Consider the following 27,035-nt stretch of genomic DNA (forward strand, 5'->3'; position numbering starts at 1 on the left):
CATGAACCAGGAAGTAAGGCATGAAAGGAAACTAAATGAACTGTCACGGAGGCTCCCGCATCGTGACACCATGAACTATTTACTTTTCTCTGAACTGTGCATGCATTCAAATGTCCTTTTCAATGCTGAACCTCCTTCCCGATGCACGGCCAGCTGCCTTTTCACTTCCTGGTTGCTGCAGAGCATCTATTTCGGTCTATTTGGAAGGGAAAGATGCATGCCGAGCGCCTATAAAATGCACTTAAAACTGCACCCGACATGGTCGCTTCTATTGTGGAGTCGCATCATCACCTCTTTGAACCTCTTGCACTAAAAACCAAAAAGATGTATACACGTCACATAAATATATGCCTTTTTATGCATATGTATACTCATATATAGCATACTATTTTAATAATAATTATTATTTATTTATATTATTATATTATTATTTTATTATGTGTTGTCCTGTTTAAAATACAATTTTATACATGTATTATTAAATTAGTAAAAATGTATTAAATATTAATATTTCATATATAATAATAAGAATAATAATTGTTGTTATTATTATATAACACAATTATTATATAAAAAAGAATAATAATGATAACAATGAAAATTAAACAAACTTAAATAAATAGTAATTAAATAGAAAAATAATAGATATAAATATATATATAATGTAATAATAATAATATCATATAATAATAATTATATAATAATATAATATTTGTTTTTTAAATGTATTTATGTAAAATCCATGTGCAAACTGAGCACACATGCCAACTGCAAAGAATGGCGGCGTAACAAAGCCCCTGAGGTTTCATCATCTTCTGTGTGCTAACGAACTATTCCTGCCATGTCTGTGTCTGCTTTGACTTTGTGTTTGCGTGTACTTGAGTGCGCTCTCATTGTTTCTTTCCATGAGGTGTGTGTAATTTGTACAAAGAGTACAGTATGTGCTCTTCTATCATTGGTGCTGTAAACATGCCAGGTGCTCATTTTAGCATGCACTGTCAACACACTGCTGCATTGGAAGATCTGTACAGGTCTACAGCATTGGCTTTGGATGGGGGGGTGGCTTTGAGGGACTGGTGTCCTCATGCATCCTCTGCATGTTGTCTTGACTTTTACTATTTGAGTCAGGATTTGCTGTAAAAAAAGAAAAAAGCTACGTTAAAAAAAGGGAAAAGGAATTGGAGGAGGGAGTAGATGGCATTATTTCAGTATTTTCATTTACTGGAAAACATTCATTCATTTTCTACCGCTTAGCCTCACGAGGGTCACCTAGGGGGCTGGAGCCTATCCCAGCTGTCTTGGGGCGAGAGGCGGGGTCCACCCTGGACTGGTGGCCAGCCAATCACAGGGCACATATAGACAAACAACCATTCACACTCACATTCATACCTATGGACAATTTGGAGTGGCTAATTAACCTAGCATGTTTTTGGAATGTGGGAGGAAACCGGAGTACCCGGACAAAACCCACGCATGCACGGGGAGAACATGCAAACTCCACACAGAGATGGCCGAGGGTGGAATTGAACCTGGGTCTCCTAGCTGTGTGGTCTGCGCGCTAACCACTTGTCCGCCGTGCAGCCACCCCCCCCTCCCTAAATCCTCCTCTTAGATCTTAGAGCATGTCAGTGGCAAACAAATCCTGACGCTCTTGACATGTTTGTACACACGGAGAGTAACACGAGAGTAACACGATAGTAACACGAGAGTAACACGAGAGTAACACGAGAGTAACACGAGAGTAACACGAGAGTAACATGAGAGTAACATGCTGCACACACACAGCTTGATCAGGGCCATTAGTGCTTGTTAATGAATGCTGCGTGTGCGTGTGCGTGTGCGTGTGCGTGTGCGTGTGCGTGTGCGTGTGCGTGTGTCGTGAGTGGTACCTGCTCAGCACTTTACTAACGAGCTAAGTCAATCAAGCACCTGCTGGGCTGAAGCCTTTAGTGAGCAGACGAGCGTGAGGAGACAAACATTGATGAAAGGAAAACAAGAGCGTGATCACATGCACTCTCGCCGTAGACGTGCACTTCCTGTCCCTCTCTTGTTCTTCGCCAATCACATCGTTTGCTGTTGTGTACCTTTTATTTTGACTTTGAATCCCGTACTGCTTCATCCATCACTGTCCACACGTGGGACGCTCTAGCTAGGGCTAGCATGTAGCTTACAATATACATTTTTTAACATTTCCCGATGAACAAGAGCACCGACAGTGTCGGTCGATCTGTCGGTCTGGGTCTTTCAATCAGCTAACCCCACCCACCCACAGAGCGAGGCGTGGGATAAGCACACAAATAGCAAAACTGCAAAAGGAGCCGTGAACTTACTCTCCACCCAAAAAAAAGCATTTGCAACTGAACGGACTAAATTCCGTTGACCAAAAAGATGTAGTTCCTTTGACCCGTTCGTTCATGACCCGTTCATTGTACCCGCTCATTGTACCCGTTGTGTCTGGTCTTAAGTTCTCAAGTGTACATTGTATACGTTCTCCAGCTGTGCATCAACATGACCAACGAGCGGCTGAGGCGCTACGTCTCAGAGGTGCTATTCCAGCAGGAGCAGGCGGAGTGTCTGCAGGAGGGCATCGCCATGGAGACCCCGCCGTCCCCCAGCAACCAGCCAGCTGCTCTGGACTTCTTTCTCCAGGTACTCTACTGTAAATGACTGGTTTCTACCGGCCCGGGCCAGTTTGCTGATGCGACACCGTCGGGCCACCTGGCGCTTTGGGAAGGGGAAACAAGTGTTGGGGAAAATGTCATCATTTCACAGGCTAAGGCTTCTTTCTGTGTGAAAGGTGCGATGACCCGAGCACGCAAGTGAAGTTGAGCTTTGGCTTCATGTTTAATGTACTTTTATAAAAGTAGCCCAAAAGTCATCCAAGTGGGAGGTCAACCAAACTTTGGAGGCAAATGGACATCATGTGTGACATCATCACAACACTTTGACAAAATTGTTTGTTTGTTTTGCTTTTTCTTTGGCATTTTTGTGTTTTTTTGGGATGCCACCGCTCCTGGAATGTCAGGGTGATGAGAACCAAAGATCAGGATCACTTTTTCTGTCTGGCTGCTCGGTACATGGTAATGGTAATGGTAATGGTAATGGTAATGGTAATGGTAATGGTAATGGTTTTATTTCATTTGAGTATTTGAGCCAGGTTTGAACGTACCTGCTGCCTGATTTCCGTAAAAGACAACCCTAAATTACGACAACCCCTTTTTCTAAAGTGAAATCATAAATGAAAGACAACGTTTTTTTCATATTTTGTTCTTGAAATTAGGTTTTCAATATCCAGGTGTGTGAGAATGACAGGAAGAAAAGCTCTGACTTGGGGAGAGGTCCAACTAGCGCCACTTGGTTAGCATGTATAAGTCTCGCAGTACAAGTCGACCCTCTCTTTCAGACTTAGCCTGGAATATAAGACAATGCGTCATATATTGGGATCGGTATTGTCATTCCAACAATGGAGGCCACTAGGTGGCGGTATTGCTTAGTAAACGCCTTCCTGTTCCTTCTTTCCTTTTTCCGTCAGGCTCATTAAAGGGTCAGCCATTTTACTTTATTGTAATTGTATTTGTCTTTATACTTGTATGACAGCTAATAATCTCCTAGCGTTGCTGTAAGACCATCTGTTACCTGCGGATGCTTTAGCTACCTTTAGGATGCTACACAATGGCTTGAAAACTAGAAACATTTGGAATAAAAGAACAACGGCCGTGTCTCCAGAAACCCCAGGGACTGCTGAGCGTGCTGGATGAGGAGAGCCAGAGTCTGCGACCGACGGAGCAGAACCTGTACAAGAGGCTGTCTGCACAGCTCGATTCCAACCCCGCTCACGGCCTCGCCTTCACCACCAAGGATGGCAACGGAAACCCCCGTCCCAAGGATCAAGGCCCTACCTTTACTGTCCTCCACTACACTGGACAGGTGAGACAAAAGTACAGCATGGATAGAAAAATAAAACACGTCTGGTAGTCTGGTAGCATGTCTTTGAAGGGAAAAGCTCTTCTGATGACTTACATGTGATGTGTATTTGTATCTAATATAAATGATGTTATTATTTCATTAGCTTTGGTATGGTGTATAAACAACTGTACAATGACTTGTAGCATGTATTAAATAATGTAATGCTAATGCTAATGCTAATGCTAATGCTAATGCTAATGCTAATGGTAATGGTAATGGTAATGGTAATGGTAATGGTAATGGTAATGGTTTAATTTCATTTGAACATGCATCAGATTCCAATTGAGTGCATCCCATAATCAGTTCCCAGTTCCACATGTCCAAAAGGAGTAGGAAGAAGCAAAGCTTATTAAATCCTACCCCTCCATCTGGTACTTTTACAATCACTAACTGTTACATTTGTTCACTTCCTGCTTTCCACAATATAGTTTTGTTTTTTTTTAATCACGTAGCAAAGTACTGGGTGATATGAGCATCCAATGCCATAATGGGTACCATAGAGCGTGTCAATATAGTGATATATATAGCACATCATGACTGGTTCAAGACTCTTCATCCTTGTATTTAGCAAACATCAACTGCTTGTATTGTTTCTTGAATTGGCTCATCGTTGTGCATTGTTTGATTTCCTTACTCAATCCATTCCATAGTTTGATTCCACATACTGAAATGCTATGGCTAGCATAACGTAGTCCTAGCATAGAAGTGTTTCAAATGTACTTCTTCCCTGAGATCATATTTCTCCTCTCTTGTAGAGAAGTATTGGATGACATTTTGAGCTAATTGCTTATTTTTAGCCTTCTGCAGTATTTGAATGTGAATTGCAGCTATGATATATTTCATTTTAGATAAGGTGGCATACGGTGCTTTTGTGCTGCTTTTATGTCGTGCATCTGAAAGCAAGTTTTTGTGTGTGTGTGAGTCCCATTAACCCAGTAAGTCTTTATATGGACATAATGAAGAGGCTGCACCTCCTAAAATCATAATGTGTTCCATTTGTCCATTTCTAAAGGAAGTGAATAGGAACGGCAGTTTAATCACATTTCAATCTGTTTTTTGGGTGAAAATGTCACATCCATCCATCAGCTAAATTCTTCATGGCAACGTATTTTGAAATGGAGAGAACACAGAACGCGGTGTTGTGCCGTTATTAAAGCCAATGATAATAGCAATTGCGTGTGTTGTTTTGTGTTTTACAGATTGCTTACGACCTGAGTGGATCGCTCCTAAAAAACAAGGACTCCCTTCCTCAGAACATCTTGTTTACCATGAAGTGTGAGTACTCAGTGAGCAGCATACGAGCACATTGTTGCGTCAGCGCATACTTGATCACAAAGATCCACTCGTGTCTAAACCAACAGCGCTCCAAAACACTCTCTGTCTGAGTGCGTCTGCTTGTGTTGGTTGTTGTCGCGGCGTACGCCGCAGACAGCAGCGTCTGTGTGCGTACATTGCCGACGGAAGCGCCAGATGTGAGGTGTCGCGGCTCCGACGACACAGACCGGTCGTTGTGCGACTGCCAGGCCGGCTAGCTGTCCAGCAGCCTAATTGCTTCAATTTCCATGATGTTGCTAATCTTCTAAAGGCTCGGGTCTTCGTTCACACTTGGCCCTTGTCCCCCGCGTACCTCCGTCCTCGCCAAGCAGGAGTGGTTGCCTTCCAATCACAAACAGACAGCGTTAACACAATGCAGAGTTGGCGGTCATCGGTACGGGCTGGATTTCATTAGTGACGTTTTGGGCCAAACTGATGCTTAGGTTGGTGTTAATCATGTCATATCTGGGGACGTCCAATAAAATATCAGTCAACCCAGACAGGCCAGCTACATGAAGACACCTGTTTCTTAGCCAGACAACAATGTTTCTGTGTTTCGCACTAACGCGTCTTTGTGCATTATCTAGGACAAAAGGTGCTTGTGGGTATTATTCATGCAGACTACGATGTTTCTGTGTGTTTGTCAACTGGACTAAGGTGTTTTTGTGGATCTCTCTGTCAGACTAAGGTGTTTCTGTGTGTTTGTCAACTGGACTAAGGTGTTTTTGTGTCTCTTTCAGTCAGACTAAAAGGTTTCTGTGTGTTTGTCAACTGGACTAAGGTGTTTTTGTGGATCTCTCTGTCAGACTAAAAGGTTTCTGTGTTTTTGTCAACTGGACTAAGGTGTTTTTGTGTCTCTTTCAGTCAGACTAAAAGGTTTCTGTGTTTTTGTCAACTGGACTAAGGTGTTTTTGTGGATCTCTCAGTCAGACTAAAAGGTTTCTGTGTTTTTGTCAACTGGACTAAGGTGTTTTTGTGGATCTCTCTGTCAGACTAAGGTGTTTCTTTGTTTTTGTCAACTGAACTGAGGTGTTTTTGTGGATCTCTCTGTCAGACTAAGGTGTTTCTGTGTGTTTGTCAACTGGACTAAGGTGTTTTTGTGGATCTCTCTGTCAGACTAAAAGGTTTCTGTGTGTTTGTCAACTGGACTAAGGTGTTTTTGTGGATCTCTCTGTCAGACTAAAAGGTTTCTGTGTGTTTGTCAACTGGACTAAGGTGTTTTTGTGGATCTCTCTGTCAGACTAAGGTGTTTCTTTGTTTTTGTCAACTGGACTGAGGTGTTTTTGTGGATCTCTCTGTCAGACTAAAAGGTTTCTGTGTTTTTGTCAACTGGACTAAGGTGTTTTTGTGGATCTCTCTGTCAGACTAAAAGGTTTCTGTGTTTTTGTCAACTGGACTAAGGTGTTTTTGTGGATCTCTCAGTCAGACTAAAAGGTTTCTGTGTTTTTGTCAACTGGACTAAGGTGTTTTTGTGGATCTCTCAGTCAGACAAGGTGTTTCTGGTAGGTTTCAGTCAGACTGTATCTTTCAGGTGGACTTCCGGTTGTCCAAAGATGTTTTTCTGCATTTGTCAGTCGGACAAAGTGGTTTTTGTGGATCTTTCAGTCAGACGGTGCTTCTGGTATTTTTCAGTCGGACTGTATCCTTCAGTTTGAGTTCCAGTCATCTTAAAATGTTTTAATTTCTCTTTCAGTCAGACTAAGACATTTCCACCAGTCGGATAAAGAAGTTTCAGGGTATTTTTCTGTCAGACTCAACTGTTTCCACATCTTTTTCAGTCAGACTAACATGTTTTTCAGGATATCTTTGAAGACTATACGTATGTCTCTTACAGTTGGACAGAACCATTGGTGTGTATCTTTGAGTTGGACCAGGGTGTTTTCCAGTTCAACTAATCCCACATTTACATTTTCCAATTGCAGTATTTCTGACCCAGGCCTTGTGCCCCCTAATTGTTAACATGAGGTCCTCCCTTTCCTCTCAGTCCCCTTTACTGAAGATTCCTCACCCATCCACCCCTTCATTTCCACCAATCCTCTTGCATGTTTTCACCCCTTTTTCTTTCCTGTTTCCCTTGCAGCGAGCGACAGCGTGTTACTGCAGCAGCTCTTCCGATCCAAGCTAACACAGACTGGGTCTCTGGTACCGTCGGCTCAAGGTCGGGTCGGGCTGAGGGGGTCCAAAACTGCTTTGCTTCTGCACGGGGCGCCACCAGCCGGCGCTGTCAATATTGCTCCCCAACCACACCGAGGGTACCATGACCTCAACAAGGTATAGCAGGGGGGGTCACGTGCATTGGGTGGGTGAGTCCATTCGGGTGCACGGGACCCCAGAAAAAAAATATCCCACCATCACCACAAATGACACGGCCTGTTTAGTTTGTTGATCTCTGAATTGATGAGTTGCAGGAGTTACTGTAGGTCACATGACCTGTCATAAGCTGGATGGAGTGGAAGGCGGCGACGCCAATCAATGGAAACACAAGGATCATATTTTTAGACATCTCATTTCAACTACTTCCCCCCCACAGGCTATTTATAAACCTCTGGCCAGTGGATTGTGGATTTGTGTGTACTGACAAAGAAACCTGACAACCATGTGTGCAAAACACACAACACACAGTCCCGAAGTGGGCCAAAATGTCCCATAGCATTTGAACATAACAAAAGTCATCTTTCTTTGAACAAATCAAGTGGTGCATTCAGTTGCTTTCCCTCAAGACAATTCCTGCTTATGTAACCTACTTTTGTAGCACAAGTTCTCCCGATGTTATCATTTTATTCTCATGAAATTAAAATTAAAATTAAAATTAAAATTAAAATTAAAATTAAAATTAAAATTAAAATTAAAATTAAAATTAAAATTAAAATTAAAATTAAAATTAAAATTAAAATTAACATTAAAAATCCACAACTTTACAGTGCTGTCCAAAAATGAGAAGGTAATATCATTTAGTGTCAATTTGTGGGACAATAAACATTTGAAAATGCACCTGCATTGTTTTATCATTTGGTTAAATAAGAAATATGACAAAAGTCATATTTTGTCATTGTACTTTTCATAAAATGAATATGAAGTTGAGTATGGGTATGAGTATGGACTCATGTCATGAGTTGGTTGTCATGTGACACCCCCTCCATTCCAGTGTGCAATGGAAATGATGAAGAAGCAGCAGATTGTCTTTAAAGTGCGCTGGAGAGTTGGTACTGATTTGTCTTCGTCATCTTCTTCTTATTGTCAGATGTTAAAGAAGAAAGGCTCCAGCTCCTTCCTCCAGCGACTAGAACGATGCGGGCCCATCACCGTGGCGGCCCAGCTGAGGGTAACGGATGTTCCTCACCGTGGCGCTCATGCACGTTTTGGTTCTGACGGGCTTTTATTCTACGGCTGGTATAGTCACTCATTTTCTCGGTCACGGGGGTATGCCGGGTGGGAGGTGGGGTACCCACCGGACCAGCGGCCGGCCAATCAATGCCAGGACACACGGCCTTTGAGACTTGCTAAGGAAATAACCACAATCATTTGAATGTGATGCAAGTCTGCAGAATGCGTCTGAAAGAAGGAGGGCCTGTGCTTTGAATGAGGCCAGTGTGTTGCACAATCACGGTGCCTTGTGGGCGCGTGGTCCGTCGGGAAGGGGGGTGGGGGGGAGTGGAGAGAGTAGGTTAGGTGGAAGAATCGGGCTGTACCATGCTTGAAGCCGTCCTCATGAATGAATGAACAATGGACAACAAGCGCTCTGTGACGTCAGCCATCTTCCTGCCAATCCTAACAGTGGACGCATATTCAGCCACCTGAGGGCCGGCGATGACGCTCGTTGTTTGGGGGGGGGGGGGGGGGGGGGGGTTATCGTAAGAGATGCAGAGCGAGAGCTTGACTTTTGAAGGAGAGGCGCAGCATGGTTTATGTACGGGACAATGCACACACCGCAACGACCATCATTTACAATAATGTCAAATAAAAAACAATTGATATTTATTAATATGTATCTCCATTTCTCAACATTACAAATTCCAACAAAAATAACTTTTTTTTATTATAAAAAATGTATTTTAACCAATATTTTCCAACTCTCAATTTCTGATACAGATATCAGCCGATACGGATATGTGTGCCGTGACATATCTCCTGTGGTGGAATGAACACATACGTGTTGTACACAGCATTTTTATAATATCAGGAAAAAATCTGATCCCGATAATTGTCTGTACCAATAATTATCGGACATCCCAAATTGAAACTTTTTCTCATAATACGACAAATCTTTGAGCCACTTTTATTTTAAATTTAGTCCATGAATGTGTCAAATTTGCTAATGTAAGCATACTTCTGGCTAATAATAGCATAATAATCGCCAAGCAGCAAACATCAATACTAAAACTCCAAGCGTCCCAGTCCATGCCGCCTTATGACTCGTCTTTTACTCTACACAGAACTCTCTGTCGGAAGTGATCGGTAAGCTGCAGGCTTCCACGGCCCACTTTGTGGAGTGCGTGCGTCCCAACGCCGGCGGCCAACCCGATGCCTTCGACGGCTCCCACGTGTCCGTCCAGCTGCGGCACGTCGGAGTGCTCGACATGGTGCGCACCATCCGGTATGGATATCCCGTACGCCTGTCCTTTCCTGGCTTCATCAGCAGGTCAGTGTGTGCGAGTGACAGTGGGACACTTCAATATGTGAAACCTGCTTGCTGCGTGGCGGCAGGACTCACCACTCATCCACCGTACTGGGATTGACATGAAATTACAATACCATAAGTCTTTGTGAATTTATATGAGTCCTGATTTACTGGACAGATTTAGCCCATGGCCGCACGGTGGACAAGTGGTTAGCATGTAGGCCACTCATTTGGGACAGTATGAATGTGGGTGTCAATGGTTGTTTGTCTAGATGTGCCCTGTGATTGGCTGGCCACCGGGATAGGCTCCAGCACCCTCGCAACCCTCGTGAGGATAAGCAGTAGAAAATGAATGAATTGTAATGGTAATGGTAATGGTAATGGTAATGGTAATGGTAATGGTAATGGTAATGGTTTAATTTCATTTGAACATGCATCAGATTCCAATTGAGTGCATCCCATAATCAGTTCCCAGTTCCACATGTCCAAAAGGAGTAGGAAGAAGCAAAGCTTATTAAATCCTACCCCTCCATCTGGTACTTTTACAATCACTAACTGTTACATTTGTTCACTTCCTGCTTTCTTATTTTATTTTATTTTATTTTATTTTATTTTATTTTATTTTATTTTATTTTATTTTATTTTATTTTATTTTATTTTATTTTATTTTATTTTATTTAAATTTTTTTGTCAAGTACCAAAGTACGAGGTGATATGAACATACAAATACATACGTCTGCCTTTACTTCCACACCATACTGTATGCAAACTGAGACAAAATGTTTGACGTTAACCGAAAAACATGTTAACCGAGGCGTGCGCTAACCAAGGTTTCACTGTAGCGGCTTTCAAATTTGAGAAGTAACAGCCTCGAAGTAACAGGCGGTCCTCCTTGCGATGTGGCTAACTAAACAACTCGACTGTTTACATGAAAAGAAAGCTAGATTAGCCTGAGATTTGTTTTGCACAAACGATGTAACAATGTCATCTCCAGCAGCCAAAAGTCAGCGCAACCCTTGTTGTTGTTAGGAGCACAGAATGACCTTAAATAGGTTGACTTTAAGAGAATGATGGGAGTCCACTGCAGCTAATGAACGCCTTTATGGCGTTTCTTCATGTCAGCCTGACACGCACACCTTAACCAGAGATTCAAGCTCCAAGGTCTCCTCGTCCTCCTCGTCCTCCTCGTCCTCCTCGTCCTCCGTTCTCCACCTCTTTTCTTAACCGCACTGCTACTTTTCACAACTTGTTCTTCCCGCTCCGGCTGCTGTGCCAAACTCCTTTTTGTTCCCTCGTGTTTTGCCGGGAAGCAGAGAGGATGATGTGATTCTCCGACTATTTTACTCTCACTCCACGTCGCTCATACACTTCATCCAAATACCTCTCCGTGTTTTTGCAAATAGTGAGAACAATCTAGCATTCTTCCTTTCTGGCTTCCAGCGTTCTGTGTGTGTCTCGCTCTCATCCGCTTGTTATTGTCTGGTTTAGAAGGTAACAAGGCTTAACATGAACATTCCTGACACATTATAAAGGAGGACAAAGCTGATCACATGACCTCACTCCTCTCACAAAAAAGAGTTTCCACTACCCAACTGTAACAGCAGTGATGTCAGACTTGTACTCCAATGCAACCTAAGACACTTTTTAAATGGAACCTTGGTTAGCGTACGCCCGGGTTAGCTTGGTTTTAGAACATTTCCCACAAGTTTTTTTCCTGCGTTTGTGTACATTTTCCGGTTAGCTACCTTTTTGTATTGTTAATACACAGTTTTTTTTGTTAGCATGCTAACAAAATAGAAACCAGAACCGGGAGCCATTGTCCTGCCGTTGACTCGGTGGTACTCTCTGCAGTTGAGTAATCTGCAGAATCTCGTGAGGCGAGATTCTCGACCGGCAGCCAATAAGTCAGCCGTTAAGGTTGCGTTTCGCTCTATTCTTGTTCACACACACACACACACACACTGGGACCGTGCCACTTCCTTAAAGTCCTGGAGGCCGTATTAAGGGAATTGCATTAGTGTCCCGGCAACAGGAGATTTATGGGGAAATCTATTCTACCATTGCTTTTATTTGCCTTTTATGCTGCTCTCTGTTTTGGGGACACATTTATTTTCTGCCAGTTGTGTGAAGATAAATATCGTCATAGTTTCTGTGTGTGTGTGCGCGTGTGTGTGCGTGTGGGCGTCTGCATTTCTTCCCCACTCACTTCACAGACATCTCTATCACACAGTGAGTGGGTCGTGACACGAGGGACCTGCTTGCTTCGGCTGCTTTATGAACACCAAGGACTTTTTTCTTTGACCGTTAGGACTTTTTTCTAAAATATGTCATCAGTATTCTCATCACATCGTAGTACCCGAAGTTTTTATTTCACATTTTCACTTTTCAAATCATTTTTATCTCCTGGGTTGGGATTTTTTAATTGAATTTTTCTTCACATTACAACTTTATCATAATATTACGTACATAAAATAATCTTTGTGCGACTTCTTTTTGGTAATATGATGACTTCATTCTAGTAACATTATGACCTTTTTTCTTATATGAACATGAAATTATAATATTGCAATGCATATCATTACATTTTTCCTTGTAATACTCTGACATTGGGACTTTTCAAGGATTTTTTGTCATAACAGCATGTTACACTTTATCACCACTGTCTATTATTATTATTATTATTAATACATGGCAAATTATTATTTATTAGTTCCCTAATACTTAAGTAAAACTTAAATCAATAAATAAGACATGTTGCCCCCTGGGTGACAGTGTTGGTACTGCGCTGCCTCTTACCAAAGGGTGGATTCTGCCACTTGGACTCGACTAAAAGCCCCCGTGGGTCATGTAAAAGCGGGGCGGAGGCGGGGGGGATCCATCGACAGTTTTGTAATCCATATCGAGGGGGTCACGGGTTTACATAGTTCCTTTGTATTTTATGGCTGGGGGGGTGGGGGGGGTCTGCTGGACTTGTATTTCCATACAGAGAGGGTGAGCGAGAGTTCAGGCCCAAACCAAGCAAGCACCTCACCTTCGCTGGCTTCACCACAACTGACAACACGAGTGATTGGCATCTGTTTGTTATTTTTGATGTGTGACATCATCACCGCGGCTTCCAATAAAGCGGAGAACAAACATTCATTGGATGACACGCACACGAGCACGCAAGTCTCCAGAGACGCTCCTTTGGTGATCATTTGATGACATAGTCAGCACTGACTAGACGCCTCCTGGATGATTCAGGAAGGCCTTTTCTCCTCCAGCATGACCAGTAAGTCGCACTTGGAACCTCAAGCCTGCGATGAACTGGAAGAGAGATGCTGAGTCAGTAAATATCAGCGTCCTATGACCTCACCGATGGCCACAAATCCCACAAGTCAACACTGAAGTCTTCCTACAGGAGTGGAGGCCATCGTAGCTGCAAAGAACTTTAAACCTTTACACCAATAAAGTCTTCCAGTACATCCCAGTACTTTTACACTGGTGTACGCATGGAGGCAGCAGTGGGATTCCATGCATTTCCTGTCCACACACGGTCAGTACTGGCTGGCAACACCAGTGGGTACGCCACAAGGGATCATGTTACCATGGTTATCTGCCACTGCCTTCACCCTCTTGGGCATGGAATTCACCAGAGCTGCACGGGTTGGTGTTGAATCCTGGTGGGTGCTCATGCCTTGCACTTCCTTCCTGGATGCCCCCGCGGGTGCTTGTTTGGGTTCAGGTCTTATTTGAGCTCCTTATCAGTTTGTGCTCCAGAATGTCTTAATACATATTGGAATTCACGAGGAACCGCAGCTCCCCGGTGCAGCATTCATGCAGCATTCATGCAGCATTCATGCAGCCCCAGACTATGAATTCCATCCCATCCATTTTCCATATCGCTTATCCTCATTAGGGTCACATGGGTATGCTGGAGCCTATCCCAGCTGTCTTGGGGCGAGAGGCGGGGTCCACCCTGGACTGGTGGCCAGCCAATCCCAGGGCACATATAGACAAACAACCATTCACACTCACATTCATACCTATGGACAATTTGGAGTGGCTAATTAACCTAGCATGTTTTTGGAATGTGGGAGGAAACCGGAGTACCCGGAGAAAAGCCACGCATGCACGGGGAGAACATGCAAACTCCACACAGAGATGGCCGAGGGTGGAATCGTGCTCTAACCACTCGTCCACCGTGCAGCCCTATACCGTTACATGTTACATAAAACATTTGGTAATGGTAATGGTAAAAGGAGTAGGAAGAAGCAAAGCTTATTAAATCCTACCCCTCCATCTGGTACTTTTACAATCACTAACTGTTACATTTGTTCACTTCCTGCTTTCCTAATATAGTTTAATTAGTTTAATTTTTTAAATGTTTTTTTTTTTAAATGTAAAAATTAAATTTTAAATTTAAAATGTTTTAATTTGTCCGTAGCAAAGTACTGGGTGATATGAGCATCCAATGCCATAATGGGTACCATAGTGCGTGTCAATATAGTGATATATATAGCACATCATGACTGGTTCAAGACTCTTCATCCTTGTATTTAGCAAACATCAACTGCTTGTATTGTTTCTTGAATTGGCTCATCGTTGTGCATTGTTTGATTTCCTTACTCAATCCATTCCATAGTTTGATTCCACAAACTGAAATGCTATGGCTAGCATAACGTAGTCCTAGCATAGAAGTTTCATGTACAATTCAGTTTATTTTTATTGATTATGTCAATATCATATGGAAAATGGAAGGAACAGATTGTGTAGAACAGATTGTAACCCCAGTGGGCCATTGGTGACTGTAGGGGTCTTTCCACGGGGTCAAAGGTGACAAGGTCAACACTCAGCAGGTTTTTATCTTGATGCCGACTGGATGGAGTAGAAACGTCGGAACGCTTCCTGATTTATGGGTCTGCATTCCTTTGGGGTGATGTTCTAGAATGTTATGAAAAGTATCTTTGCTTGTCATGTTGTTGTGTTCCTACACGTCACGTATCGCCATAGTCGCCCCGGGTCACCCCGGCAGGAACAGATGCTGTTTTTGCTGCTCTCTGACCCCTCCTGACCTTTGAACCTATTGTGTGCCCAGAAGAAAAGGAGCCCCCAATAAAGCCTTCTTCTACAAGTTCTTGTCCTAAGCGTCTGTGACGTGTCTTCTCAGATACAAAGATCTTGTCGTCCCAACGCTGGCAGGCAAGAAGACGCTATCGGCGGAGGAGACGTGCCGCTCCGTGCTGCAGCAGACCAAACTCCAGGGATGGCAGGTGTGCGTCTTTTTTGTCTCTCCCGTCCATAACAAAAGACCAAATAACTCCATCCCCTCAGAGACCCCCCCGCAAACACCCACACACCCTCCGTCTTGTTTGTGGAGCATTCCTTGGAATCTTTGGCAGCACGTTCCAGCTGTCCTGCATCATCAACATTCATCTCACACACACGCATCACCATAGACCCCGCCCCCTCCAGCCGCCCCTTGTCGGCCCCGTCTGCCAGACTGCTGTTGTGTCTGAGCCGCTGACCTCCGAGGGTCACATGGGCTGCAGCCGCGCACACTCCTTCACACGCTCGTCTGTCACCGCACTCCCGTCATCCTCGTTTGTGTCTGCACGTAGGTGGGCACCAGCAAAGTGTTCCTCAGATACTGGCAGGCCGACCAGCTCAACGACCGCTGCTACCAGCTCCGTAAAAAGATCATCACCTGCCAGAAAGGTAATGGAGGACAGGACCCGTGGATGTCTGATGGTATGTCACGTGACCAGGAGTCCACTCATCATCCTCTGGCAAAAACCATGTAGTATGCACGCCGAACCAGTAGATGGCGATGTCATTGGAAACATTGCCTGCCTAAAAAAGACGTTTTTTAGTGTCTTCACCAAACTCTTCACCAAACCTTCATGCTGGAATTTTCATGCAAACATTTGCTTTGTTTGTTCTCTCTATTGAGATACAATAAATACCAGGCTGCACGGTGGACGAGTGGTTAGCATGCAGACCTCACAGCAAGGAGATCGGGTTCAATTCCACCCTCGGCCATCTCCGTGTGGAGTTTGCATGTTCTCCCCGTGCATGCGTGGCTTTTCTCCGGGTACTCCGGTTTCCTCCCACATTCCAAAAACATGCTAGGTTAATTGGCCACTCCAAATTGTCCATAGGTATGAATGTGAGTGTGAATGGTTGTTTGTCTACGTATATGTGCCCTGGGATTGGCTGGCCACCAGTCCAGGGTGGACCCCGCCTCTCGCCCCAAGACAGCTGGGATAGGCTCCAGCACCCCTGACCCTGGTGATAAGCGGTAGAAAATGAATGAATGAATGTTCTCTATTGTCACGTTTTGTCTGCTTTTCTTCTTCTCAGTGGTACGTGGTTGGCTCGCCAGACAGCGCGTACATCGCCGGACGTTGTTGTCGCAGCAGAAAGACGGCGAGTGCGGTGTGCGGCGCTTCCTCCAGGGGGCGGAGGACATGGGCCTGCGCACCTACGACCGCCTGGTCATCCAGAACGCCTCAGACATAGCGCGGGAGAGCGATCGCCTGCGCCGCCATGGCAACGGTAGCTTACAACACGCCCCCCTCAGCAGCAGCCCGCCACTCGGGGAAAGACCCGACCCCGTGGGCAAGGAGGAGGACCAACCTGTTCAAAGGTAACAGGATCCGTGTAGATCAATGTGTGCACAACATCTGATGATGCAAGGTTGTGATGCTAATTTACCGTTAAGCAACATCCCAGTGACCTCCGATTGTCCTTGAATGCAACATCTGCTCTTTCTCACACACGCAAGCACACAACCATAACTAGGTGCCTTTTCATAACAATACTGTAATCGTACCCACACACGAGGTCAGACACATCCAATTTCTTCCCATGAATATTTGTTCCCTCATCACTTAGGCACAGCAACTGCCCACTGGACACACCCACTCCCACTATTGCCCCCTCTACCCCCACCCCCACCCCTGCCTGCAATGATAGAACGGACAGATGGCTGACTCAGATTAGCGTAGGAAATATCAAACTGGAAATGATCAAATTACTGCAGGGAGATTAGCATGGAAGGCTAAATCACTTTGGTCTTGATCCTTCAATTGGCCTCCTTAGCTCGGATTTGTGGCCTGACAGTTGACGTGACCGTAAGGCTGCGCACGTGAGAGAAATTGCACTTAAATCTCCTCCATAATGTTCAATTCATCTCTATTTTTCTCTTCATTTGGAGCATTTTGGAATGGGATACTCTATTTATATTTGATATATTTACCATTTTATTTCTTAGAGATTCATATAAAATGACATATAAAATATATATATATATATATATATATCGTAAGATAATGTTTAATTATTTCATATGTTGAAAAATGTGCAAATGTTATCCGTGTGAAGAATCTGTGTAAGTCCAAGTATAATCTAGAACTCTGACCTTCAAACATTTGATATGCTTGTATTGGTAATGGTAATGGTAATGGTAATGGTAATGGTAATGGTAATGGTAATGGTAATGGTAATGGTAATGGTAATGGTTTAATTTCATTTGAACATGCATCAGATTCCAATTGAGTGCATCCCATAATCAGTTCCCAGTTCCACATGTCCAAAAGGAGTAGGAAGAAGCAAAGCTTATTAAATCCTACCCCTCCATCTGGTACTTTTACAATCACTAACTGTTACATTTGTTCACTTCCTGCTTTCCTAATATAGGTTCATTTTTTATTGCAATTTTTTTTAATGTTTTTTATTTTTTACTAACATTTTATATATACATATTTGATACGGTGATATGAGCATCCAATGCCATAATGGGTACCATAGTAGGTGTCAATATAGTGATATATATAGCACATCATAATGAGAATATGAAGCATTTTGCTGAAAATATAACAAATAATGGAATTCCTTAACCACTTTAAAAGCTAAAAGTTGAAAGATGTCCATTAAGCCAGTAAATGATATAAATGTTTGAATAATTTGGCTCTTAATTTCCTGGTGGTCCCCAAGCATGTTTGCTCTGCCGTAGGAGTGTGGAAAAAGCCATCAACGGGGGAAGCCGGGTCATCCGCCACTTTCGATCCAGTTCTGTACCCGTCCCCCTCGCCCTGGACAACACCATTCCGGTCATCAAAGCGCCGCTTCAGCAAGTAGCGGACAGCACCAGCGGGGGCGCCGCCTCCTCTCCTCGTAAACAACCTCCCCCGAAGCCAAAGAGGGACCCCAACACCCGCCTGAGTGCATCATATGAGGCGGTTAGCGCGGGGCTGGTGATGGCGGCCAAAGAGAGCCCCACCCCAGAAGGCTACGCGTCACCAGCTGAGAGCCCCCCAAAGTCCCAGCTGTCCCCAACAGACCCCGCAGGTACAGCCGCTTGCTTTTCCAAGACGGCACATATGGTGAGATGGAAGCACTGATGGCGTTCTTACTTTCTATGCTTCCTCAGGGTCAACCAAGCCCCGCCCCCACAGCGACGACTACACCGCCATGCGGAAGGTGCCCCCGCCCAAGCCCAAGCGCAGCCCCAACACAAAGCTGACAGGCTCCTACGAGGAGATAAACGCCGCCACGCCCCTCCTCCACCAGCTGCGCCCCGCCGATGTCAAGATGGCACTGCTGTCACGAGCGGGCGGCCTCATGCAGAAGGCCGCCTCCCTCGATGCTCCTCAGGACGTAGGGATGAGTCTCTACCGGGGCCAAGGTGAGGAGGACATCTACATCGAGATGCTGGGCTCTCGCAGCTTGCAGGAGCCGCCCGATAGCCCGGAGGAGGCGGAGTCAGAAGCAGTGTACGAGGAGATGACCTTCTTTCCTCCAGATGATGCTCCACCACCGGCCTCTGCAACCAAGGCGGCCAGACTGGAGACTCTCAGTCTGGGCCTCCTGACAAGCAGCACGGGTCCCCCTCAGAGCGGGGAGAGCAAGCGCGTGTCCGCCGGGGCGACGATGGCGTTGGAGGTCGCTCACCCTCAGGTGGCTTCCAGGAGCCAGTACGGAAAAGACTGTGACATCCCACCCCCCTTTCCCAACTTGCTCCCACACAGACCGCCCCTACTGGTGTTCCCGCCGTCCCCCGTCACCTGCTCCCCCGCGTCCGATGAGTCCCCCCTCACTCCCCTGGAGGTGAAAAAGCTGCCGGTGTTCGAGACCAACCTGAACTATTCCGCCACTCCAGACAGCCCGCTGTCGCCTCAATATGTGCGCCAGCGGGCCGACTCGTCCCCGAGCCTCACCGTCCTGATGCCGGAGAAGAAGAGCACACCTCCTCTCACCCCTCCACTTCCTCTTTCTACCGCCAACGTCCCGCCCCCTCCATACAGACCGCCATCACACTTCCCCTTCCCGCCCGAAGCCAACTTTCTGGCTCTGACCCGAACCGGTTCTGTCAGCGGGACCCAGTCGGACTCCTCCAAGCCACAAAGGCCCAATGTGGACCCACTGGGGAAGCCGCCCCCTTACTCCCCGGGGAAGATGTCCCGTCCTGAGCCTCGCAGAGCGCACTCCTGCTCCTCCTCCCCGCTGCTGTTCAACCCGGCCAATGGCAGGGCCCTGACCAGCCCCCTGGACGAGCTCAACACCTTGTTCAGCACCGGGCGCAGCTTGCTCAGGAAGTCCTCCACGGGACGCAAGATGCGGGACGGAGGTCTGTCACACACATTCATACATTTATAAACATCATGGAACATCTTAGGTCCATTGGTTTTTAGCAACAGGTTTCTCCCGTAGGGAAGAATGGGAGTAGATAGAATCTGTTCCAGGCCGAGCGTTTTCCATCATGACTTCAAAATCGCCTCTGAGCGCATCTTGGCGACTCTGAATGACGATACATAGTTAAGGGGTAAGGGGGGTAAGGGGGGTAAGGGGGGTCCCAGGCTTCAGGTGAAATGTGTGAACGGGTACGTGGTTGTAAAAGTTTGGTAACCACTGGCATGAACGCAGATAATCTACTTCAATCTGCTTATGACAATCTGTACAGAACTGCATATCATAACACATATGGTGACCCCCCCGGCCCCCCGGCCCCCCCTTACAGTATACAGTCAACCTCTGCTTTCTTGCAACCTTTCCTCTTTCCTTGAGCGCTCCATATCCATTCTGTTGTATTTACTGTGACTTTCCATGATCCAAGTCTTGGCTCCGTGCCATTTGATTTATTGGCCGCCGGATGATTACTTCCTGTATTGGAGTGTGGAATGCTTGGTAACAATCAGGTGTAGCTTTGTGTGGTGGGGGGGCAACCTTCCACTTCTCTTGTTCGTGTCGCCATCATCCCTTGGTTGGAAGTGCCGGTGTTCCGGATGATGCTGGAACGTTTCTCACCGAGCAGCCTTATTTCAGGGATGTACTCCAAGTGCTGACTTTTTCCCAAAGCAGGACAAAACTTCTTTTCCCAGGCGTAATCATTGTCACAATGTGTTCCTCCCGGATTGGTGGCGCCCCACCTAAAACATCACGCCCCCTCCTAGAGGAAAACAAACAAGATCCATGCAAGCCGGCAGATAATGAGTAACAGCCATCGCCGACCTTCTTGTCTACGCTGGCAGCTGGAGCGCATTTCATCGTGCTGCTGCTGTGCACGTGCAGGAGGCGGGATGTTATTCCCAGTGATTTGTGATCTCCATGCCCGGCCGGGCCGCACGGATCATCCCTTTTGGTTTTATCACCACAGCACTTTGCAGTGTTTGTTCGCCTTTTGTTTTGTTCTTGGGAAGCACATGCTGTTGCCAGGAGTGTTCTTGGAAAGGCGGGTTCCCGTACGGGATTTACAATAAAGGCTGGTACATCGGAGCAAACAATCCATAAACCGGAAGGATTATTATGTCAAATACCAGAAAGGACGGCACTTTTTGGACGCTCGATACGGATGGTCCTCAAATTACATACAAGTTCCGTTTCTACGACATCCGTTGAATCCTGGCATGGCAGACAGGTCACATGGTGGTGATCTGTACGTGCCGGATCACCTGACATACGCCAGATCCCACTGCTGACTTCATCTGTCTAAGGGCTAGGGTTAGCCCTTCATTAGGATGCAGGGAAATTTGGTTGGAAGCAGGGATACTCCGATCATTCCCATCATCCATGGGTGAAATCCATCATGCCGATCACATGGATAGAGTCTACTTTAGCGAGGTGATATCAAAAAGGGGAACCATAAAATCACTTTCACAGATTTCACTTACATGGCTGCACGGCAACCGAGTGGTCAGCACACAGGCCTCACAGCTAGGAGACCCGAGTTCAATTCCACCCTCGGCCATCTCTGTGTGGAGTTTGCATGTTCTTTTCTCCGGGTACTCCGGTTTCCTCCCACATTCCAAAAACATGCTAGGTTAATTGGCCACTCCAAATTGTCCATAGGTATGAATGTGAGTGTGAATGGTTGTTTGTCTGTATGTGCCCTGGGATTGGCTGGCCACCAGTCCAGGGTGGACCCTCTGGGATAGGCTCCAGCACCCCCGTGGCCCTTGTGAGAATAAGCGGTAGAAAATGAATATTTCACGTACTTGAACACTCCATCACCGGTGAGACGCCTTCTTTAAGGGACTTTGGATGTGAGATGGACTACATTGGTGGATCTCCACCAGGACTCTCCAGGACCACGTAGTAGGTGGGTTCCAAGTGAGAGAGCGGCCAGCTCATCCAGCCAGCTCATCCAGTGTCTTCCACCGATCTCATCCGGCGTTGGCGACATTGAGCTGCCATTTATTGCCTGATGTGAGTGACGCGGCGCCGTGCTTTGGAGGGAGATGATCCTCACCAAGGACATTTAAGTAGCGCTGCAAAGGAAAGAAAAGTGTTCCAATACAGAGATTATGCTGATCACATGCTTGTTCACAGAAGCCGATGGATCGGAGCATCGCTAGCTGCATGATCTGCAAGAACTGCATGATCCGGACTCCCTGGCCTGGTGGTCGCATCACGTAGCCAACCTGTACGATGTCAGGGTGTCAAATGTTTCAGTGATGTCAAGTTGTTTGTCTAAGAGGCAAGAAGCGTCCTTTCAGGCAAGTGGCCGTTTCCTGGAGGAGTATTAATCGTGGCAAGGTTAATAATACATGATGCCTATGAAATATTTAGCAGCTCGCTGGTGTTCTACAGAAGCCGCTGTCGCAGGCCAAAAGTGGCACACTGGGAGATCCTCCACGGTTATCTAAGAGGCTGCCTTCAATAGAAAGTGCGAGGCGTTGTTGTCGTCAAGAGGCTATATGTTTACCCGCCTGTGTTGCTATAACTGTTAGGGGGGGGCAGAGGGGGCAGGGGGCAGAGGGGGCAGCGAGGCTGAAGGCCTTATAAGAGGTGGAATGAGAGCGCTGACACATGACGTTAAGATTCCTGGCTTTTAGCACGCGCTCCTACGCAGGACAGAAGAGCACAGCAGTGGCGTGATGGAAAGTGATGGAGTTTGTGACAGGGGATCCTGGGGGGGGGGCTGGGGGGGGCTGTTATTTTGAGTAGGGGCAGCCAAGCGGCACCACTTAGATCTGAGAGCACAGGGATGCCAACAGGATTAACAGGACGGTCTACTTCCGTTCCCTCGCTTGGGTGCGATACCTGACGCTGGGGGGCGGGGCCGGAGGTTACAGTCGCTATGCCGGTCATGTCTGTGAGGAGCAGCTGCCTTCCTACCCCTCCTTGCCCCCCTTCCACTCATACCCAGGGAATGAGCAAACTACTGGAATGCCGGTCGGGAGAGGCCAGGTGGTCATAAGACGCCACGTCTCCCCCTTCCCTCTTTCCTGCCGGGAATCGAACAACAGTTATGGGTCGTTGCGACTCATCTCTTGTATCAACAACTGCCCTTTTTTTCTACCTGTGTCGCCCGCAAACATGTGGTGACCCACTGGGAACACTAGTAGAGGGCGGGGGGGTTATATTTAGGCCTGCTGCTACCATGGCTGACATGGATGGATGCGGGGGGCGGGGCTACGGAGAAGCTGATTCTCAGTATGGGATGGCAGCTGACGACTTCACACTCACGCTGCTGTGCTCTTGGGAAGTCGTAGACAATTACTCATTGAGTGGGAAAGCATGTGAGCCCCCAAGAGGAGGTCATATGGGGCGTCACCTTCCTGCAGGCCACACCGGCTGCTTGAAGAGCGAGTACATCGTTCGAGTACATCGTTCGAGTACATCGTTCGAGTACATCGTTCGAGTACATCGTTCGAGTACATCGTTCGGGTACATCGTTCGGGTACATCGTTCGGGTACATCGTTCGAGTACATCGTTCGAGTACATCGTTCGGGTACATCGTTCGAGTACATCGTTCGAGTACATCGTTCGAGTACATCGTTCGGGTACATCGTTCGGGTACATCGTTCGGGTACATCGTTTGGGTACATCGTTCGAGTACATCGTTCGAGTACATCGTTCGAGTACATCGTTCGAGTACATCGTTCGGGTACATCGTTCGAGTACATCGTTCGAGTACATCGTTCGGGTACATCGTTCGGGTACATCGTTCGAGTACATCGGTCGAGTACATCGTTCGAGTACATCGTTCGAGTACATCGTTCGAGTACATCGTTCGAGTACATCGTTCGGGTACATCGTTCGAGTACATCGTTCGAGTACATCGTTCGAGTACATCGTTCGAGTACATCGTTCGAGTACATCGTTCGGGTACATCGTTCGGGTACATCGTTCGGGTACATCGTTCGAGTACATCGTTCGAGTACATCGTTCGAGTACATCGTTCGAGTACATCGTTCGAGTACATCGTTCGGGTACATCGTTCGGGTACATCGTTCGGGTACATCGGTCGAGTACATCGGTCGAGTACATCGGTCGAGTACATCGTTCGAGTACATCGTTCGAGTACATCGTTCGGGTACATCGTTCGAGTACATCGTTCGAGTACATCGTTCGAGTACATCGTTCGGGTACATCGTTCGGGTACATCGTTCGAGTACATCGGTCGAGTACATCGATCGAGTACATCGGTCGAGTACATCGGTCGAGTACATCGTTCGAGTACATCGTTCGAGTACATCGTTCGAGTACATCGTTCGAGTACATAGTTTGAGTACATCGTTCGAGTACATCGTTCAAGTACATCATTCGAGTACATCAGGGTACAATAACATAAAACAATAACAAAAACAACAATGGGGCAGGACAAAACATCCTAAATTGGATCAGCACGTTCATGCATTAAAACACTTAAAAATGAATATTTACAAACCTAACCTTAACTGTAATATTGTAGTAACTAGTAAGTAGTACTTCTTGTTGTCGGTATCGGTGATGTAACCGATGAGTGAAGTACTGTAGATTTATCTTGGAAGCATACAATACACAGCTGCACGGCGGTTGAGTGGTTAGTGTGCAGACCTCACAGCTAGGAGACCAAGGTTCAATTCCACCCTCGGCCATCTCTGTGTGGAGTTTGCATGTTCTCCCCGTGCATGCGTGGCTTTTCTCCGGGTACTCCGGTTTCCTCCCACATTCCAAAAACATGCTAGGTTAATTAGCCACTCCAAATTGTCCCTGGGATTGGCTGGCCACCAGTCCAGGGTCTCGCCCCAAGACAGCTGGGATAGGCTCCAGCACCCCCGTGACCCTCGTGAGGAAAAGCGGTAGAAAATGAATGAATGAATGAATTTTTATTTTCTTTATTTTTACATTTTAAATGTTTGTTCTTCCCAGGGTTCAACTCCAACATCAATTTACCAGGCCGGGAAGAGTGTGGCTCCGCCCCATCCTCGCCGTCACTGCAGCTCCAGGACAAGAACGCTAACAATCACGCTGTTCACTCCTCAAGCCCCGCCCCTATTGAGAACGGCAACCAGATCTCCAACGGTAGGTGTCCAGTCTCAGCTTTTTTGACAAGATGCGGTACGTGTTTATATTTCATGAATGGAAATGAATGAAATGTCATTGTTCAGGGTCACTGGAGGACGAGGTGCACGTCAAATCAAACATGTCCAGCTCCTCTCTGCACAGACACATGGACAGTCACCACACACAGGTAACACACACACACACACACACACAATAGGCTGATATCGAGACAACATCCCTAGTACCGTATTTTCACCACTATAAGTCGCCCTTTTTTTCATAGGTTGGCTGTTCCTGCCACTTATACTCCAGAGCGACTTATACATGAAATAACGGTTAATATTCCATAAACACTGGACACCTTTTGTGTTCATGTTTATTTTTAGTGTATCTGAATAAGCATTGTGTTAGCATATCTTCCACCTATTCAGCCTGTTCTCTATTCTTTTATTCTTACAACTTGCCTTCCAAGATGGCGTAATGTCTGTTTGGGTCATAAAATAAATTACCCGCAAAAAATGCCACTTATACTCCAGTGCCACTTATGGATGTTTTTTTCTACCTAATGATGCATTTTTGGTCTTGTGCGACTTATACTCCGGAGCGACTTATAGTCCAGAAAATATGCTGTTAATTGGATTTATGTTATTTTTTTGTGAACAATTTTTTTTTTTTTCGACAAAACCTAGATGCGTTCATGAATGAAATGAACCATTTGACCCCAACCTTGGCCTTATGGAAATGCCACGCCCACCATAAAATGTCAGTTTTCCTCTAATAACAGTCTATTATTTGGTGCATGTTCGTCCAAAATGTTGCCTTATTGCACCAAACCACATGAAATCTGTGTTCATACTTGCACTTACACATCTAGCACAAGATCCGCTTATTTATTTATTGTTCATTTGCTTCCATCAGGAGTGGACAGGAAAGTGTCCTCCTCGGGGGGCGAAACGTATGACACACAAGTTTTGCTGCCTCCACACACTCGGCTTTGGTTACAGGCTTGAATTCAAAGCCTGGCTCACACACACACACACACACACACACACACACACACACGTGGGGGCTGATAGCGTGATATATAACTAAGCGTGAAAGGGTATTGGATGAAAGAAGCGTTTGAAAAGTGAACCCGGCCCCAGACTGCTAAATAGACGTATATGATAGAAGTCTTAATAATAGTCTTCATAATTCAAAGCTGTACGGCCTTGTTGGACTCACATGACCGAGTCACGTACTTTTGTGACTTTTATTAGCTTGCCAAAGCGCAGACGAGGCATGATATGCTGCTTTGGCTGCTTTGGCTGCTTTTCACGCACAAATTAGAACCAAAACACTTGAGGTTCATCCTGGGGATGCTCCGATCAGGATGGTACGCTACCGATACGGATCACACGGATTCTCCTGGCTGCACCCTCCTATTGGCTGATGGGTTGGCTTTGGATGGGAGATGGACTACATTGGTGGAGCCCAGCAGATCTTCTAGTAGGTTCCAATTTAGAGAGCACTCGGCAAAGCCACCGCTGACGAAGGCTGGTCGTTTCATTTTTCCGATGACTGTCAGGCACACACGGGCAAGTGTTGTTCCACCGTTTGGCTACGTTAGCTTTAAATGTCGTAATAAATACCTCCCCAGGAAGCTTTTTTAAGGTGCTACCCCAAGGAGATAGTTTTCATAGCATGTGCTGGCAGGTTCCTACCAGTTAGCCAAACCTTGTTAGAGCACGACAGGCTGCTGTAATACCATCTGTGTTGAACGACATATGCCAATCGCGTGGTTTCCTGTAGAAGTCGGCCGATCCCAATCGGTGGCGGATGAATCAGAGCATCCTTATTGGTTCTTGGACAACTTTGACGGGACATGGCCTCATTGTTAATATCAAAAGTCAAAGTCACATGTCCAACACACGATATAGAATAGTCTCCAACCTTGGCGGATCTGATTAACGTTGAAAAAGTGTAAAAGTAAAAAAATCAGTGTGCAACAAACCGTATCAAGTCATACGTCATTTTGAAGGTCTTGATGGCCCCTTTGTCCATCTCTGACCATTTGGTCCATATGTGATGCCGCAACAAGCACATAAATACTTTGTACCATGAACAAGCAAGTGACGAGGAGTCATACTTGAACATCTCTCACTGCCTGCTTTATCTTCCAGAGGGCTCATCTCAACTTTTCTCCGTTCGGAGCGGGGGCTGCCCTCTAAGCAGTGAGGGCGGTGGGGGGAGAGGGGTAGCCCCGGGTCCACTTGTAGGGATGTGGTGAGTCCATGGTCCTCCATCCCTGATAACGTTCTGTCCTGGTGCTTCCGTAGAATCCATTATGTCGGGCATCGGAATCCCATAAGCCATCTTCAGTGTTTGGATCATTGATCAGTGGAA

General features: G+C 46.1%; 1 protein-coding gene across 5 annotated transcripts in view; it reads left to right on the forward strand.

Moving 5' to 3' along the window:
- Positions 1-27,035, forward strand: part of myo16 (myosin XVI) — an 83,374-nt gene that overhangs the window by 50,035 nt on the left and 6,304 nt on the right. For 4 of the 5 annotated variants that reach the window (XM_058081784.2, XM_058081783.2, XM_078795289.1 and 1 more), the window contains 13 exons: positions 2,497-2,649; positions 3,727-3,927; positions 5,166-5,241; positions 7,361-7,551; positions 8,522-8,602; positions 9,714-9,919; positions 15,048-15,150; positions 15,499-15,595; positions 16,241-16,526; positions 17,895-18,229; positions 18,312-19,508; positions 24,516-24,668; positions 24,755-24,837. In XM_058081784.2, coding sequence (XP_057937767.2) covers positions 2,497-2,649; positions 3,727-3,927; positions 5,166-5,241; positions 7,361-7,551; positions 8,522-8,602; positions 9,714-9,919; positions 15,048-15,150; positions 15,499-15,595; positions 16,241-16,526; positions 17,895-18,229; positions 18,312-19,508; positions 24,516-24,668; positions 24,755-24,837 — 3,162 coding nt within the window. Of the gene's footprint in view, positions 1-2,496; positions 2,650-3,726; positions 3,928-5,165; positions 5,242-7,360; positions 7,552-8,521; positions 8,603-9,713; positions 9,920-15,047; positions 15,151-15,498; positions 15,596-16,240; positions 16,527-17,894; positions 18,230-18,311; positions 19,509-24,515; positions 24,669-24,754; positions 24,838-26,812; positions 26,916-27,035 lie in introns of all 5 variants that reach the window. The other variant, XR_009131638.2, reaches the window with a different exon arrangement.

Source organism: Doryrhamphus excisus, linkage group LG12 (assembly GCF_037039965.1).
Source record: "Doryrhamphus excisus strain RoL-2023G ecotype Guam linkage group LG12, RoL_Dexc_Guam_v1.1, whole genome shotgun sequence".
Taxonomy (NCBI): domain Eukaryota; kingdom Metazoa; phylum Chordata; class Actinopteri; order Syngnathiformes; family Syngnathidae; genus Doryrhamphus; species Doryrhamphus excisus.